At 32.0% G+C, this 19,239-nt stretch overlaps 1 protein-coding gene across 1 annotated transcript; it reads right to left on the minus strand.

The window, feature by feature from the left end:
* Positions 1-2,814: 2,814 nt before the first annotated feature.
* LOC148629658 (uncharacterized) lies at positions 2,815-18,882 on the minus strand. The gene is made up of 21 exons (XM_088555057.1): positions 18,724-18,882; positions 17,994-18,168; positions 17,712-17,778; positions 16,741-16,816; positions 16,469-16,564; positions 16,005-16,080; positions 14,857-15,040; positions 14,528-14,594; positions 13,985-14,051; positions 12,390-12,467; positions 11,970-12,068; positions 11,430-11,532; positions 10,823-10,876; positions 9,291-9,358; positions 8,601-8,785; positions 8,218-8,274; positions 7,358-7,418; positions 5,815-5,943; positions 4,987-5,094; positions 4,400-4,477; positions 2,815-3,509 (listed from the first exon to the last, which is right to left on the minus strand). Exons 1-21 carry the CDS (start codon positions 18,781-18,783, stop codon positions 3,430-3,432), a joined length of 1,968 nt encoding a protein of 655 aa, XP_088411183.1. The 5' UTR covers positions 18,784-18,882; the 3' UTR covers positions 2,815-3,429.
* Positions 18,883-19,239: the final 357 nt, after the last annotated feature.

The raw sequence follows: 19,239 nt of genomic DNA on the forward strand, positions 1-19,239 counted from the left end.
TATTCAACGGGAACCATTTTATTGTGAGCGTGTTCTATTTTTTGTTATTGTATCAAGACTAAGTTTTTACGGATTAACGGTTCATAGATGCATTTTAGCGATAACTTCTACAACAAAGTATGTCAGCTATATAGTAACCAGTCCTAAAATGTGTTTTAAGGGTATAAACCAACCAACAAACGAAAAAATAGTGCTTAATTTTTAATTATGACTTATGCATTCACGAGTATCCACAATTATTGAAACATCAGCAGTTCTGCGTGTTTTGTGAGGAAAACACTTTTGAATACGAACTGCAATGGCGTTTACAACTCTGACGCTCTAGAATTGCGCATACCACTTCGGTTTAGAATCAAACCGAAGACAAACTTTTTTAATTACTACATCAACCCTTTGATATTATTTTCGTTTTTTTTTTTGTTTACTATTTTGCGAATCATATATACAGGTATTGGTTTAAACAAAAAAAGTGTTTTTGTATGTTTTTTTGTTGATTTATGTCCTTACAACACATTTTAACTCTGGAAAATGTATGTACACACATAAATGAGGAAGGCGTAAAGAAAATATGGTCTCTCTAAGCTCCAAACGAATATAAACGGTTAGATACTTGTAAATCGGACATGTTTGTGCGGTCCAATTGGACACATTTAGGAGAGCGACCCCGTCATATAGGCGAGTACCGAACAAGGTATTCAGAGGTTTTTAATGAATCATACATTTATATAGGGAAGACGTATAGAAACTATCGTCTCTCTAAGCTCCAAACGAATATAAACGGTTAGATATTTGTAAATTGGACATGTTTATGCGGTCGAATTGGACACGTTCATGAGGACGACCGCGTCATGGTAGGATGAACTTGTTTTGCAATGTTCAAGACACGAATTAAATTCACAATATGATCACACCTGATTGGGAAATCGGATACCTTTGTGGAACAGGACATGAACCCGAGTCTTACATTATATAGGTAAAAAAAATACCAAAGCATCAGCAGTGGGGTGATTCATTTACTTCAAAATCCAAAAACGTGGCTTAAATATGAACACATGAAACAGAGACGATCTACATACACAATGTAGCAAACCGAATAAAAAATATTTAACATAAAAAGTGAAAATAAGGGAAACAAAAACTGAAGCACTAGCAATACGAACTCCCATAAAAAACAGGAGTGACATCAGGTGATCCGAAGATTTTAGACCAAAACAAACCAGCTGGTCCTGATGGTATTTCACCTCGAGTATTGAAGAGGTTAAATTGGGGCTATTTAAACCCCACACAAAACTTTTTAACTGCTCTCTTCGTTTGAAACGGATACCTCACGCTTGGAAAATTTCTCTTGTTATGCCTATTTATAAGGGTAAAGGTAGTCCTCATAATACTTTAAACTACCGACCCATTTCTCCTACTAATATTGTTTCAAAGATTATGGAGAAGATACTATTTAAGCACCTTTTCAATTACATGAAGTTTAATAACCTACTTACTAAATATCAATCAGGGTTTCAACCTGGTAATAGCACTGTGAATCAGCTTCTTGAGATTTATAATATTATTATTTCCAACCTTAACCAGTTCATTCAAAGTGAAATTTGATAAAACATATAAATCAAATACTCCACCACTTTGACTATGGAATAAGAAAATTCAAATATCATGCTTTGTCAGTTGAGAAATGAAGCCAGTGATTTCCCACTTGTTTCATAATTTCTTAGTAGATGATCCCTCTTGTCCACACTGCTCTAGTCCGTGTGAGGATAATTTTCATTACTTCTTTGACTACCCAGTATATGTTGATATTAGAAACATTCTTTTTGAAAATCTGTCAGATGTTGGTGTAAATGTTGATCTTGATCTCCTGTTATTTGCTGACCCAAACTTGAATTATGAGAACAACATGTATATTATTTAAAAAAGTTCATCAGTATATTAGAGATTCAAATAGTTTTGTTTGACACCCTTTTATCTAGTTAAATGATATTGTGACTTTGTAAACCTTTTTCTCAAAGCATCAACTATGCCTACTATTTGTATATGCTTTACATCTTTGTTCTTTATATTTTCATTTTCAATTTATATCAAAATGAAAATTTCCTGCTATTGCCAAATAGCTTATTATTTACATTTCTATTGTCTGTAATATCTATATTTTTCCCTCTCTATCTGGTCCATGCTCCCAGTTTTTAGTGGAGTCCGAGTGCTCATTTGCTTTTGTTACTTTGTATGCATGATTTTAGTTACTTTATGTTATTTGTTGTGTATGTCCAGGTGTTTTCCATGTCGAGTTTTTGTCCCTGGATTGTATTCTTTTGATTACTGCTATAACCTTGGTTCCCTTGAGAACTTTTGTATTTGGTCCTTTTTATTTCATTTGAAAATTCCTTTCTTCTTTCTTTTTTTTGTTCTCTCTCTCACAATATTTACACTATTAATATACTGATGAAGATAACTGTGTTGGTCTCTGTACTTATCCTAGGTACTTTAATTCAGAAATTAAAATTTACAGTTTCTATGTAATAAAAGGCAGTGGCAATAGGTCATTTCATATAGTGACAAATAATTAGTAATAATTCAAATCATTTATATTCTATTGCACTACTTGTGTTTACACATGTTACTCAAAATCCATTGTCCAAAATGGCCATGGCCTAATGCCACATGTCTACTGATTAATAATTCATGTCAAATATTGTGTTATATTGATAATTGTAGTTTTGAACCTTGTATCATGGAGAGGGCTTATGTAGGCTTAGCCTGCTGCCCAATCCATTTCAGCTTTATACTGAATAATAAAACTTAAACTAGTACTTAATTCAGTTAATTTATTTAACCAAGAAAATGATGACATTCTTATAACATTCCTTGGTGGTGGCATTTCCGAATTTGCTAATGATCTAGACTCTGGTACATATGGTACCAGCCAATGCTATGCGTCGCAGGTCACATATATAAATTGTACATTAACTTAAGGAAAGTTATTTTTGAATTAAAATTCAATACTAGTATTTAACATTCAGTTACATGGAAGTGTATCATACTCAATATATGCTATATACCTATAATTTTGAACTATCTACATTATCCATTATTTTTAAGCAGCTGGAATTTGATCTTGAAATTGATATCACAAAGCAATAAATCATGCGATCAAAAATTGTCATAAGGCCAAAAAGTTACTTAGAGATTTCCAAAGAAATAAAGTAATAAATAATTATTTTTGTAAAAGTGTAAAATGCTAAGACGTAAAACAATGAAATGCCTGCATATATATAGACTCAAATGACCACTTTTACAAAATATTGTGAACACAAAATGATCTGACGCCTTAGAAATTCACAGGTCAGTCCTATTCCAACTATAGTCTAAGTTAGTTTGTAATCATGTTTTTATTCCATCAGACTTGCATATGTCAGAAAAGTTCTGCTAGATTTTAGTCTGCATGTCCTCTAACAATTTTTCCATATTACTAAAGGCATTCTGCATATCAGATGACAGCATTGGTTCTAGGAATATAAATAAATATAAAAAAATACATATTGACTTATAGAACCAATCAATACAGTACATATTCCTAAATGCATGCTAGAAACGAAATCAATGTCTAAAATAAGACATGACAAGGCCATACAGTATGGCGGGTTATTTTGACAGACGTAGAAGTTGTCGATTTTTAGGAAAAAATATACGAAAAATTTTGACGTTTTTTATTTTGGCTGATGCTTAATTGTGCACAAAGTACTTAAGCCAAAAGTAAATGTTTCGCGGAAATTAATTTTTGTGTTTTTTTTACCACTGAAAGACGTCAAAATTAGCAACCCGCGAAAATTACCCGCTATACGGTATTGTGTAATAACATTAGAAGAGGATAAATAAACAGCAAACAAAAATTAATGTCATGATAAATGATAAGAAGAAATTTGGTATGATGTTTAATGTCAAGAAAGACACCTGCTATCCAGGTCTGATGTCTTTGTATCTATGTTGCATATACAAAATTACAATAGTATAAAGCTTGAATGACGTTTTGTTGGCCATCCTTGTGGTTTCATAATCCACATCTTCTTCAAAAGCATGTTATGCTAATTTCCTGCATATCTTAATTTGATCTTTGTTTCAGCTATTTCGAACTCTTAGTTTACTGTAATTATAGTAGGCGCTTTTTGATAACTATTTAAGATGTAGGGATTGTTGAACTGAAATAATACTTGTTACTACTACTATATATATTATTGAGTTGTTTTCGTAAAAAAAACATTGTAAACATATTTTCTCCTGTCTCTCGCTTGATTTCAATTTTCACTTTGTTTTGTTACATTATGCCTTTTTAAGACATGAGGTTGTCTACCATTAGCGCAGTAGCTGCAAGCTAACGAATTGATTTAGAAATACATACGAATGTCTATTTCAAACTGTGCACTTAGTGTCACATCTGGGTGGTCAAGTGCCTGAACATAACATCTATATTTTCCACCTAAAACATAAGCATTTAGTCAAAGCACAATCTGTAAACTACAAAGACAAACTACAAGGAAATGCCACAAATCATCAAAGTCTTTGAAACTACTGCATTATACCCAAGCATAATGATTAGTATATTAATGATATTGTATTAGTAATGTAAACCCAGACATGACTCATTATTGAACATATAAAGTCAAATAATAACAAAAAAAAAGAATACGTCTACTGACATTTTACATAATCAAGAATAAGAAAACGCACAAAAAACCAAAGACGTACGTGATACAGATGTAAACACTATATGTTAAAATATTGCTACCTTATATTTGACCTTAAGTCTCGATACAGGATATCTGTATGAATACGTTTAGGGATACGACATTGCAATGCAGTTTAAAAAATACAGATGGCGAAATAACAACGCGTTTCCTAGGGCAACCTATCAACTTGTCTTCGATAACTTATATTGCACTATCGACGCTGTGTGGTTATGAGTTAAGTCTGTTTTAAGTGACTTACTTTGTTGTATGGAGATTCCAGAAAATGTTGCAAGTGATGGCTGATTTTCATCCAAAGTTTCTAGGTGTGTTCGGAAGATTTCCTTTCGCGGTTCACCCGATTCAAGTGCTTGAACAAAATAGAGTTCGTATAGATTTGATAAGTAAAATACACATCACAGGATTTCAGCAAGTAACTCAACAACAAACGAAAAAGTAAATGAAAAAAAAAACAAACGAAACTGAAATATAAATATACACAAAATCAGTACACATTTATCATTGAAACACGATTCGGAGACTAATTAAAGTGTTGCACAATGTTTCCTTATACATGGGATACATATATAATAATTATAGTTTATCAGTGTTAAATTTCACAATAAGAGTCACCTTAAAATAGCCTATTATAGCATTGTAAGCAACATAAACAATATAAAAACCTATACATATTAAAAAATTACAAAAATACCAATCATAGATATTGCAAATTTCGATATGCTGTACACTTTTTTCAAGGAGTTACCTCTCATCAGCAGTATTAGAATCAAATCTATCGGAAGATCTTAATCTAAAATCAAAACTATCGAAATAAAAAGTAAAATCTCCGAGAGGTTCTACCATGTGCTATACAGGGAATAAAGCCTCTGTGTCTTCGGTATTTTAAAATTTGTAATACTGCAACACCAATTGTTACGATAGAGAAAAAAGCACACCTTCAGTCAGTTTCCGATATGTTATAGCCTTGAATGGAACACTGAAGTAACAGGAAAACTAAAACCGTACTTGACTAATACCGGAATACCGGTATATAAAAAAAATCATTAAAATTACAAGTTCAAGCTCCTACCTTCAAAACATAATAACAGTTCTTCTCTACACCCAAGATCTCCTTTTACAACTATATCGGAAAATAATTCTGCCTCTTTTGCATATGAAGGGGGTTTCTTTTTCCATTTTAGTGACTTTATTTGGAAATCTAAAGAAAAAAAAACACTGTTGTCTATTACAATATAAGGTATGGAATTGTAACAGATTTTCTCTACATTCGAGATCTACCTTCACAACAATGAAGTAAAACATTTTTGGCTCTTTTGTATATGAATGGGGTTGCTTTTTTCCATTTTAGTGATTTTACCTGAAAAATCTAAACAAAAACAAACTATAAAACCTGTGGTAATGAACACTTACTTGATACCCCGTACTACCCCTTTGAGAACATGCATCTTGTAACCTCCATATCGATTTGGTTCAAAATCTAAAATAGGAGGCACACAAAAGAAATTCAATCCCATTCAGGAGTGTATGAGGAGTATCGGATAAGAGTTGAGCCCCACCATGTCCCGATATTTACAAATGACAGAGTCCATGTCCTGACACATGAAACCCTTAAATTGATTCAGATCAAGATCTTAAATGGTGGTGAGCAATGGGAACATTTAATAACAATGCAATGAAAGTTTCTTTTAGTAGTGTAGGGGGAATAATGAATAAGAGATTGGCCCCCTGTGAAAGGAAGGAAAAACGAACGGACGGACACTCTTATCACTATATACACCAACTTTGCAAGTTGGGGTATAAAAATGTTGGCTTTTATGAAATAAGGTATGAAATCAGCATGCTCAATATCTGAAAAAGTTTGTTAATATCGACATCATTCTTACATTTAAAAAAGTATGATGAATTTTACCGCTGTTTACACGTTAAGTTTCTTGAAAGTGTTATTAAAAGTAGTGATAAGTTAATAAAAAGTCCTCCTCCTGAGACCCACACAGCGACTATTTGATCGAAAGATCACATATTTCAACCAGAGAGCTTTGGATGATTAATCTTTGTCATTAAAAAATAAAATGTTTCAAGCTGTCCTACTTAAAAAAAATTCTTATCACTTAAATTTCAGTTTTGGTATAGAAAACTGTAAACAAAGCTTACTTGGCGATACCGTGACCTTCCCTAGGAACCACATGGAAAAATTTTTCTATATGGTTTCTGTGGAAAGTTAAAAAAACAGTTAGTGAACAAAGGCATCCTGTGATAGAAAATGTGTGAAAGACTCATCGAATAGCATTCAGTGGTTTTAAAGAAAATTCAAATTAGAAGATCCCCTTTGTCGACGAATGACACAGTTCATGTTTTGCATCAGTAACCCCGAAAATTCGTTTGGATGGAAACAAAACATGAAGTGCACAATGACATCTTTGATGATGAGTTTGTGTAAGCTTCGTCAAATTGCATTCAGCGATTTCAGAAGAGCAGGGTTCAGAATGGAGACGCACGTACAGACAACACGGTCAAAAAAAAGAGTACGAGTCATAGTCGCAAATCTACTAAATGTCATTATTTCCTCGAAATTAATATTAATATAATATTTTATATGAGCATGGCACTTATACCTTTCCTGGCTTCTCTTCCGAGTGCTGACTGAATAATTTCTTTGTGACTACTATCAGTGACCTAAAAGAGTACATGTATATGGTAAGAACTGGATATCTGTTTACACACTTAATCCAAAGGTATTTCGAAAAAAAGGTATCAGAATAGTTTAAGAATATCACATTTCAGGCTGGAATCACCCAGATTCCCAGATATTCATATAAATATTGATCAACCAAGGTTAGATTGAAATAAAATAAGTCTTCGTTGTTGCTTTTTTTTTATTTTATTAAGTATAAATCAATATAAATATAAAACTCAGAAACTGTCTATGGTTAAGGTGATTCATGTTGTAGAAAATACCCGCCGAAAAAAAGCAACGATTTTGCGGTCTTCATATGATACATTATCACGTAATGATAGTCCTTTATGCTGTACTCAGATCTGTTTTTAGAAAACCATACATTCATTTTTAACTACAACAAAATCAATAACGAAAAGTGCCAATTTCATATACAACCTAAATAAATTTCATCTCGGAAGTGAAACAACCGCATGACTAAGACTGGTTATGTGGTCTGTAACTGTCCCTGAATTAAAACAGTGATTTTAGCATGCATGAATAACCTTGTGTCTGACTGCTACTTGAATATTCAACATGAATAGCAAAATTCCAAAAGGTGCAATGCAATAAGTAGTAGGGTATAAAAAAACATCTTCTTATTCCATTTGTGATCAAGTGATCAGTTTTTATCCGATTGTATCATTCAGTCCATTCATACTAAGTGCCCATGCATCTAAACATATGATTAAAAACATCATAATATATATTGGAAAAAAGCAACTAAAAATTGACATATATATATATATATAAACTTACAATGGTCTCCAGAGCATCATCTTTGATTAAAAGTAATTTGTTCCGTGTATTATAGCCCTGAAAGATGTAATATACAGGCAAATTACAAATTCAAAATAGTAACGTTTTTATCTTAACAGAATCCTCTTATAAGTGTTTTATTTATGCCATGCTAAGTACTTACAGCATTGTATACGATTTATGCAATGGATGCAAATTACCCAAACAAATAAATAATCAATGTGTTCTCTCTTTCCAAAATAAAAATATAATAGTGTACATACATATTTTATATTTATACATTCAGATACGCGTTGTTGCCATTTACTATAGATCTGTTTATGTTTGGTAATGTTTGTAAATATGACATAGAGTGAAAAAGTAGGAATGCACATTCAACTTACCTTTTCAACAAATTTGACTGTATAGTCTGGCATATCTAAATTTGAGAAAAAACTAGGGATTCTATCATCAACACCATACAATGCCAGTCCCTGGAAGCATGTTATGTTGCCTCCATAATTCTCTAAAAGATGAAACCTCCAAAAACGTGAACTTGCTGTAAAATCTTTAAATGTTTGTGGTACCCCTGTATGAAATAAAATCTTCAAGAAATTCAAAACAAATGTGAAATGGACCTGTACTATGATATTTCCTATCTTTCTTGGGTTATGGTAAAATGTACTGTATTTTTTACCTGATTTTGCCTTATAACCAAAAAGAACTGAGCTTGTCGTTAAGTGGTAAACATATACTGCATTTTTTTTCAAAGTCATAAATGTTTAACTACCTTATAAAAGAAAATGCTTGACAAACACTCTCCAGATATTTGAATATGACCTCATATATACTTTAGTCTACAATGGACGAGTTTTGAATAATTTGAGATGAGTGTTGTCTCAGCTTCACCGAGAAAAAAAATGATGGTACCACAACTTATAAATAGCCTTCAAATGTATAAACTGTATTTATTTATCAGTAACAAAACCATACAGAGAAAGTAAAGTAATTAGATGTTTTATAAGCTCCTTAATACTTGAAAAATAAAATCACAAAAAAAAAAAAAAAAACATTGACAAATGCTGCAAAACTACCTTTCTCTTTTGGGCTTTTACTCCCCAACCTTTGACAGACGAAACAACCTATTGTTGTCCAGGGTCCACTTTAGAAAATAAAACAAAATATGAACTTTTTACTTTAATGAATATTATCCACATGTACATGAAAATACGATTAATTATTTAACAACAAAAATCTGTATTCATTAAATTGATACCGACTCCCCCATTTTGACCTCAAAATCAATTGGATCAAAAACCGAATAAGAGGTGTATATGAGAATATGTACGGTAATAAAGATTATGAGAAAGTTTTATTACGTTTAATTCAGTGTTGTAGGAGGAATAACGGATAATAGATATGTCCCCATTTGTCCTCATATTCATAAATGAATCATGTGAAACCTTCAAATCAATTTGAATTAAAAAATAAATAGGTGCACAATGAGAATTTGTAATGGATATTCTATGCAAGGTTCATTAAATTCCATAAAGTGGTGTAGGGGGAATAACAGAAAAGAGATGGACAACCCTTTGTGTAACGGCAGGTAAGAAGGAAGTGCGAACAAAAGGAATGATGGACTTCCCTATCACTATATACCCCAGCATTACAAGTGGGGATATAAAAACCCTTTAAAATCCAAATATGTATTATCTGTGATTACATTTAATGATTATACCTTACAGTTATTCCAACTCCGATATTTTTAATTTTTTAGAAAACATTTATCTTTGGAGATTGCATACTTAAATATTTCGAATGTGATAACGTTGATAAAAATTCAAGATACAAATTATTATTTCAAGAAGACGTACTGTCATAACTCAAATAATCACATAATAAAACAATGCCTTTGTTTCCGTTACTGCAAAACTATAATAGAAGAACAAAAATACACCTCTATAATGACGGATGATAATACAATTACCGAAATGATAAACGTTGGGCAACAGTCAAAAGGAATAGTAAAAATATCATATGACAAATGGTCATTCCAAGCTAAAATATCGTAAAGTTAGAAAATGGAATAAAAGTCAGTGTTTTCCATGATTTCTTATGCATTCCACAATAGTCAACTTCTTCGAAACTCATACAGAGTTTATATCATTACCCATACCTTATGACAGACTTTTTGTATCGCGCTAGACTTCTTACTATTAGGCTTCTGGACCAGGATTATGTTGCTACAAGATTGAAGTCATCTCTACATTTATAGTCGTCACCATGGACTTGTGGATAGTAACGCAGTATCCATCTGCACCATGAAAACTCGGCGTGTGTTCCTAAGAAAAGCAGAGGAAGTCTACCCTACCGGAGAACCTGGTCCATGCTCCCAGGTTTTAGTGGAGTCCGCGTTGCTCATTTACTTTTGTTACTTTGTATGTTTTATTTGATGATTTTATGTTCTTTGTTCTGTGTGTTTGTTTTCCATGTCTGGTCTTTATCCCTGGATTACATTATTTTGATTTCCGCTAGAACTTGGTTCTCCTGATTACTCTTTGCATAAATACCCTATTTTCATCACTACAGATTAGTTATAACATCAACGGTATAAAATTGCACTTACCAAACAGTTGGACCTTTTTGTAACTCAAATCTCTCAATCATTTGAATACTGTCCCTGATAAGATGGAAACAGTAATATGTATTTAGCATATGAATTATAAGAATGATGTGTACAATATTTAGATATATCTGAAGTGCCCTTATTCAACAAAAATAATAGTAAATTAGCATAAATAAGTTACATAATTAAGTGAGGTAACAAACGGTCTAATGTCCGTATACCGATTAACAGTTTCACTTCAATTCTGTTTTGGGATGCAATAAAAAAATTGCACACTAAAGGGAACACATTGTTCATCTCCCATCTTTGTTCTACCTCATTTCATTATAGTATATACTTCGACTTGGTTTGCTTTTTTTTTTGTTAGCATTTTAATAATATATGACATTTGAAACAATTTGATATACATTTGTAACATGAAACGAAGTGTTTAGACAAATTTGCTTTGTGTAGTATGAATTATGTTTTATATATCGAACGGACATCTTATCTTTTGGCATCTTTAAAAAACGCATTGCATAGTATAGTTATCATCTAAAATTTAAGGTTTCAATTTATATCTCAAAAGACATTGATTTCTTATATAGCTAATGAAAATATCACATACCACCCATATATGGTGATTCCTGTCAATGTATGTTCTGTTTTCAGATCTAATACAGTCCAGACATACTTCGAAGACTCGATTACCCAGAATGTATGAAGATTACCTGAACACAAATACAATATACAGTCCAAGGTAGATAACTCAAAGAAATTTTGATATACAATAAAAAGGTAATTTATGCAATAATCATATCCGTTATATCACTGTCTATGTGGTCAAAAGAAAATAATGCAATGGTCACTCGTATCACTTTAAGTAATCAATTATGTAAGTAACAACAGCATTTTGATTTTTATGATTGCTAATATATTGCTTCGATCTAAATACAGTAAATCATTTTAACATCACAAATTATGCATAAGATATTCAAAATCATGTTTTAGTAAACGGATAAACTCTTTTATCATATCGTTTTTGTAGTATTGTCATTTTAGAGTTAACGATATACATTGCATCTAATATGTTAAAGTATAATAACTGTTCTGGCTTTGACTTATTGACAGATGAACCATTTACAATGTCGACATAAAACCCATTTACCATCTAAGATGTTAGTGTTTGGGTGATCAGCAGTACAGCTATTACAGTATGTTGACGTGTTTTGAGTCCAGTCTTGCCTCGTAGGCAGGAGAGGGAAATCTTTAAATATACAAAACCTTGATCTGTTAATGCAGATATGCAAGAAAAAAATAGTTAGGAAGAATTATCAGAACACACACACAAGCATATTATGTGTTAACTGGACAATAAAGGATTCATTAAAAAGATGAATAAAAAGACAATTAATTATTCAATTATCATGATATATAAGGCTCTTTGTTATATTTGTAAGCAGTTACAATACAATAAAATTATGAAAAACATAACACATTAATTCAACAACCTAGAATTGAAAACTACGTGTATTGTCATTTCAGTATTTTAAAACTTAATGGACGAGCCTCATCTTTAGTAACATACCTTTAATATCTTTTGTTGGTGAAATAGGAATATCAGTCTTGCGAAAACGAGGCGTACGAGATAATTTTCTAGAATTGTCTGGAAAACGAAAAAAAGGGCAGGTATATGAAACTATCAACAGTATCTATCACAATTTGCTTGTTTTTATATCTTAATTTTCAAGTTGTTCTTGATTTGTTGTCTGTATTTATGCAAATGATGTATTACGATGGACTTGCTGAGTAATAAAATTAAAAAACAAAATTACTGAACTCATAAGCACAAATCGGAGGAACATATTAGATAATCCATGAACTGGTTAAGTAAAAAATTAAACCAGAAAATTAAATGAAAAAAGTCACTAAGTTCCTGATGTTCCGGCATTCCTAGTGAAAATTAAGATCAAACCAGGTTTTATGACTAGCCAAACCATCCGCTCCCATATTGGCCATAAGCGTGTGTTGTCCACAAATAATTCAAAATGTTTAAAAACGCAGTTAGTATAGTTTTATTCTGAACACTGTTTCATCATTGGATTAGAAGTATTGCAACTTTAAAAATGTTTATACCAAGGGTATATAGTGATAGGACGTCCTTCCATCCTTTCTCCCTTCCGTTGCATAGAGGGGGGGGTCCCATCTCCTATACGTAATTTTTACTTCACAACTGAATGGAATTGAATAGAATTGAATGAAATTTTCACGGAATCTTTATTACATAATATCAATGTGCACCTTCTATTTTAGATTTTGTTCTTAATCAATTTGGGGTTACACATAAATACTAAATGAAATCTAATGAAACTTCCACATTCTTTTTATTATATACTACCATTGTGTACCTCTTATTTTAAATTTTGTACCAAATAATCTGGAAGTCAAAAGGTGCGTGATATTAAATGGGGGGAGTGGGATATAAATTTAGTTATCATTGACTACAATTTTTTTTCTCAACAATGCCCCGTGCAGGTCCGGTGTCAAAAGAATAAGCCTGCAGCAGCGCTAAGCTTGTCGTAAAAGGCGACTAAATAGTGCTCAGAAACCTAGCCGGGGGCTAGGCGCTCTGCCCAAGGAGCAACTGGGATGTGTTCCCCAGGTGGTGGAATGGGGTACCCCTGGCATGTTACATGCTGGGGTTGTCAGGCTATAATACGGAAAACCTGACCGCAAACTATAGTGGTGCACCATGTTGGGAAAGATGTCACGTTCCTCGCACGTTAAAGATCTCTGCTGTGGTATTCGATAGGAGTAGGAACCTTTGCGCTCCGCCACAGGAGGCTAAATTGTCCGACCCTACCCATCCCTTCCTTTTTCTAGTGGCAATCTAAATTTTGTCGGCCCTTTTTCCCTTGTGTCCCATCCCTTTTTCATTTCATCATCATCATTTCATGTTCATCGCCTGAATATAGCTGAAATATTGCTGCTCGGGAGTTAAACCCCAACAATCAATCAGTCATTTTCTTAATTTTTTAAATTATGTACTACTGTGATCTTTTCATTGACTACAGAAACACTTACAAACTTACAACTCATTCACTTCTGTTTTTTACAGAAACACCATAAAAGTGTAGTTACTAACTGAATTTGCTAAAATAAATCAACATAAATATACTAGACCTTTGAATAATTCCATGAACTTGCCATTAATAGATGTAGGTAAATTTTCTGCAATTTTGAATGGCGTCTGAAAATAGTTTTAATTTTAGTCATTATATTAAGTCTTCCGACAATGTGTATCCTGATTTCAATACTAATAATCGCTGCAAAGTTAAATGAAAGCAAACAATCCACAACACTATCAAAAATGCTGTTTTTATTCTTACCATCTCGAGAATAATTTTGGGAGACATGGTCAAGACACTAATAAAATGAGAACATTTAAAAAAAAGTAACATATTAATCATTATCTAACCATTTACAGTTCTGCTTTTCAGTTGATATAAGAGCTACTTTCTACCTATTCCACATAGTAGTCTGCTTGTTCCCTTCACTATAATATGCTTGTAAATATAAATATTCAAACCATTTTTTGTGTGGTAAATTTGAATAAGACTTATACATCTAATACTCTTATCAACTTATAATTCAAAATTTTAATTATTTGTTTCAATTTCTCCAATGTAATGGTCTGTACTTTTTACAATTCTAAAGCATATATACCTCAGACTTCGGGTTTTGTAATAAAGGACTAGCACCATATTCCACCAATTTTTCAGCTGCTTCAAATCTGAAAGGAAAAACAAATTCAATTGATTACAGAAGTTGGAACATAAGGTCACATACAATGTCTGGCATTATCACAAACGTAGAAATGAAAGTTCAACATAATTAGATTAATATCAACTTAAATTTCACCTGAAATCTAGTTTTTCAGCGAAAAATAATGATAAAACACGCAACGATCCATGTTTCTTCGTCTTGACTATATGAAGAATGTGTCAACTTATTATAATTGTTTAGATATTGACATGAATGTGCAACTAGCATACCTAAGAAATCTTGTTGCCTCATGGAGAGGCCCTGTTTCCCTGAGGTCGTTGATACAGTTAGCGTTGACGCCATAGTCCAACAAGAGGTGGACAATCTCGGTGTATCCCCTCAAAGCAGCTTCAATAATTGCAGAAGTGTTGGAACTTAAAGATGAGTCATGGTCCAAAAGAACGGAGACAGCATCTGTGGGTAAATATTATTAGATATTGTCATTTGATGAATAATGGTGATGTTAATGGCTTGGAAACTGGTTATATGTGTTTGTTATATATGTGATTCAGAAGCCAGGACCAATTACAATCGTTTATTTTTCTATTTCAGTAAAGTGAGTGTAAACGGAAAATTTATCTTAACTGTACATATTGACAGAAATGTCCAATGTTTTACAAGCATAATTATATACTTAAGAGGTTTTTTTTAACGTCCATTGGCAAAAATGTGGAATTCTGTATAATGAAGTATATACATTTCAACAAATATAAAAATACCAATACATAAATGTTTCAAATTTCATTATGTACACGTGTTTCTGGATAAGAAGAATCACGGTTTCGAAAAATTATTGTGGGGAAAATGACTTAATACAAGTTTAAATGACAAAAAATACAGAATTTAGCTGACTTTTTTTTAGCAGGCTGAATATATTTGTAACATGTTTCATAATTGTTATGCTTTATTTAGATTACAACAACTGAAGCTTATGATTTCGTTCAAAATTTTTGTACACATATATACACACATACAATTTATGATTACATGTACATACACTACATTTCATTTATCCTCATTGCCGTTATTTATTGTTCATCCGATCCCCCTACTTTGGATAACAAGATGCCATAAGTACATCCGCATTGAGGAGATATTTATAAGTGATAAGATTTGACTGATCACTTTGTACTTAATATGGCTGTGTACCATCGCAGTTGAGTTTTGTTTACTTTTCTAGTGTAGAAGTTTGTTCACTAATTATATATCGTTTTATATAGTAGAAACAAATCATCTTTTAACGCACCACTAGTAAAGTTTAGTACCCAATGGCAAATGAGCAGGTATATGTTTTGCACTTTTTAATAAAACTTTACTTGACTTTAACAATGTGAAAAATACTTATTATGATAAGAATAAATTGCAAAACATTATTTACCTTTCTTTCCGAATTGTGCAGCTATATCCAATGGTGTTGTGTGGTTTTTGTTCTTCAAAAACACATTGGCAGAGTGCTGCAAAGTAAATTGGAAGTAAGAAAATATTAGGTATTTTATTTGAGAATTTTGATATAAAAATGTAACTTTTAATACGTAGAAAAGTGATGTCCAAGTAGTTTTATAGTCCACGTACATGTATGCCGACATTAGCAACATTTTGTGCCATCTTCCATACACTGTCATGATATCCATCTTTTCATACCACTCAACACGAAAGGTTTTTAAATATTATTGCCTATATACTGGTTTTATTCGAAGAGAGCTTTTAAAATGTGTTATTAGAAGTGGCCAGTTAGGGACAATAAAACCTGATGAAAAAGGTTATTTTTTAAAGATTTTTTGGAAATATTCTCTTTGTAGGAAATTGTTAAGATAGGGGCAGGACACTCTGATAATAACTGACCTTTAAAAGTTTTAACATCACCATAACTCTTCTTTCTTTCTCACTCTGACAGGCAAGGTGTAGCGGTGTATTCCCATCACTGTTTTGTATATTTACCTAAATGAATGATTATTAGAATATTTTAAAAAGGCCTAGATTAACTTTTTTCGGTTATAAAAACTAAATTACATGAAGTCCGGTAACAAGTGAAGTTAAAGCGATGAAATTAAACGTTCTAAATGGTGTTATAAAGGGTTTATTATTTAAAGTTTGATATGTTAATAAATAGTTACCTTGGAACCATTTTTCAAAAGGGTTTCAACGAGCTCAGCTTTGCCAGCGAAAACAGCATAATGTAAAGCGGTGTTCCTAAAATAACAGTACAAAATAAAACAGCGTATTTCTCATTTAAAATTTGAATCCTATGGTGAAATATCTATTGACAAAGCTTGATTAAACTGGAGTTTTTTTTATTGAGAAGTAGGACAGGATATGATGCTGGCATGTCAAAAATCCACAAAATTCTCTTTTATTACTACACGCCTCATAACCTGTCTTAGTATTTTTAGATATAACTTATATGTTGTGTATGGGATGGGCACTTTGCAAGACCTAGTTTGTATCTGATTTTCTGAGAAGTGCAAACCTGCCTACAGAAATGACTACAATGACGTAAAATATAGCATATGAAGACAAAAAAATACTGTTTGTTTTCTGTCTTTTTTTTTGTTTCGTTTCGTTTTGCTTTTACTTTATTTATTTATTTGTTGTTTTTTTTTGGCATTTAATTCATCCCTTCCATTGGAAGTGTCTGAATAAACGTGTGGGTTGGTACCTAACTTTAAGAGAACGCTCGTCCTTTTCTTTAGGCTCACCTTGCTCAAGCATTTGATTAAACTATTTATGTGTTCAATTATTTCGAATGTCTTTTTAACAATCATTTACCATAGTTATACTTCATACATATTTATTGTACTTAGATGTAAAGTATATATAGAGATATTACTTCCTGATACAAAGTCGTTGTAGTATTTAGATATTATTTTACCATTCACCACCCCACCCCCCCCCCACCCCCACCATTGTAACCTTAGTTATTGTATAAAGACCAATGAACTTGTAATTGATTTTTATCAATAATGTCGTTCTGTATTGTTATTGCAAATTAAATCCCTATCCATGAAAAATAACAGTTTTCTCCCTTAAGTTGAGTAATGAATCAATTTAACGCAAATGGAAATATGATATATGGGAGAATCATTACCCTTTCTGGTCAGCAATATTTACATCTGCACAATGAAAAATCAGTGTATCTGCAATATCTTTATTTTCTGCAATAAGAAGGAAGTATACTGCAATAATATATATATATGAAATAAAAGGATTGTTTTTTTTAAGCAGGAAAAACTTAGACTTCAAGCATTTGAGGGCATCTTTATATGCCAGGAAGAAATTTTTACCCTTAAACTGAGAACTAAGAGTTGAGAAAATTAGACAGATTTTTTTATCCACTGATTTTCTTCACTATTTATTCTGAGTATCCTACCATTCAGTATTGCTATGATAAGTGGGGTATAACCAGTTTCCTTCTCTGAACAGTTAATATTGATGTGATCAAGTTGTACTCTGATCCTGCCTCCAGGAGAGGAAGGTGACTTAGGTTCATCCCCGCGGGAAATACGTCGTATGCTATAGTTTGGTGTTTCTGGTACCAGAAGTTTCTTTGAAGTAGAAAAAAAGTGATATCAGTTTCTAGGTACACATGTATGTCATCAGGCAATTCTTATTGCTATTTTCTTTTAACATCAAAGATTTCTTCCATTTATATTGTTAATTCCACCTACATTTTAGTGGTTCACGTGGGCTATTCTAAAAGACAGCTAGATTGTTATACTACAAAATGGGACAAACAATGAGTTTATTGTTGTATATGGGGCACTTCACTATAGAAACATCTCTTTGATTGATAATATCAGTTTAAATGGCGATGTATGAGATACATGTATTTATATTTGAATGATTGTAGAAAATCCATGTATTGTGTATAAATTTAGATTGAATTAAAACAACATTTTCGGTTTGTCCATTTGTAGTATTGTTCTCGGATGTGTAATGATTAGGATGAATATTTGTTATATAGTTCTACGAGACCATTAAGGAAAAAGGCTATCGATCAAAAAAACTGCCTTATACACTACAGAGAAACAATAAAACTTGGCGTCCTATAATGCTTCAAACTAAACTGTTTGAAATTTATATGAATGAAGGATATTTACCTGTAATTTTTGTTGATCGTTATATTTCACTGCTTTAATCAATTCTCCGTCTTTCCCCATTATACAGCCATGTACATTTCACCTGGAGCTACGCGGAAGTTACAACCGGAGTGTCACATTTACTTGTAAGAGTGGTTTAGATAACCATGCATATAACGTTATATATTTAATAGTCTATTTTTGTCCTATAAATATTCAGTTCATCTATAAAACGTAAAACGAAGTATTGTAATAGTTGACTTTACATTAATTGTATAGAAATTAACATTTTATTTCGTTGGTGAGGTAAATATAAAAACAGTTCACGATATGTACTTGAGAGTATTAGATTTAAGAAGACATATTTAGTCGTACAATGTAGCTAACCTCCCCACAGCATGTTATATGTCAACATGTGTAATAGTATCATCAGATTATTAAGACTCATTATGATCTTATTCTATAATAATTTTAGTGCTTAGTACTTGACTTAAGTAGCAGTCATAATAAAAATCAGACAGAAGGTGATTCATGCAT

This window comes from Perna viridis, chromosome 1 (genome assembly GCF_037379345.1).
Source record: "Perna viridis isolate PV_CMFRI_1.1 ecotype Kerala chromosome 1, ASM3737934v1, whole genome shotgun sequence".
In the NCBI taxonomy this organism is placed as follows: Eukaryota; Metazoa; Mollusca; class Bivalvia; order Mytilida; family Mytilidae; genus Perna; species Perna viridis.

Bases quoted from the DNA above. Each gene is read 5' to 3' on its own strand.
- LOC148629658 (XM_088555057.1), bottom strand. From the start codon at position 18,783: ATGGGGAAAGACGGAGAATTGATTAAAGCAGTGAAATATAACGATCAA. The intron at 8,786-9,290 runs GTAGTTTTGCAG...TATTTCATACAG, and splicing joins TAAAAGCCCAAAAGAGAAAG to GGGTACCACAAACATTTAAA. The intron at 5,944-7,357 runs GTATAAGTGCCA...TTTTTTCTTTAG, and splicing joins CGGAAGAGAAGCCAGGAAAG to ATTTCCAAATAAAGTCACTA.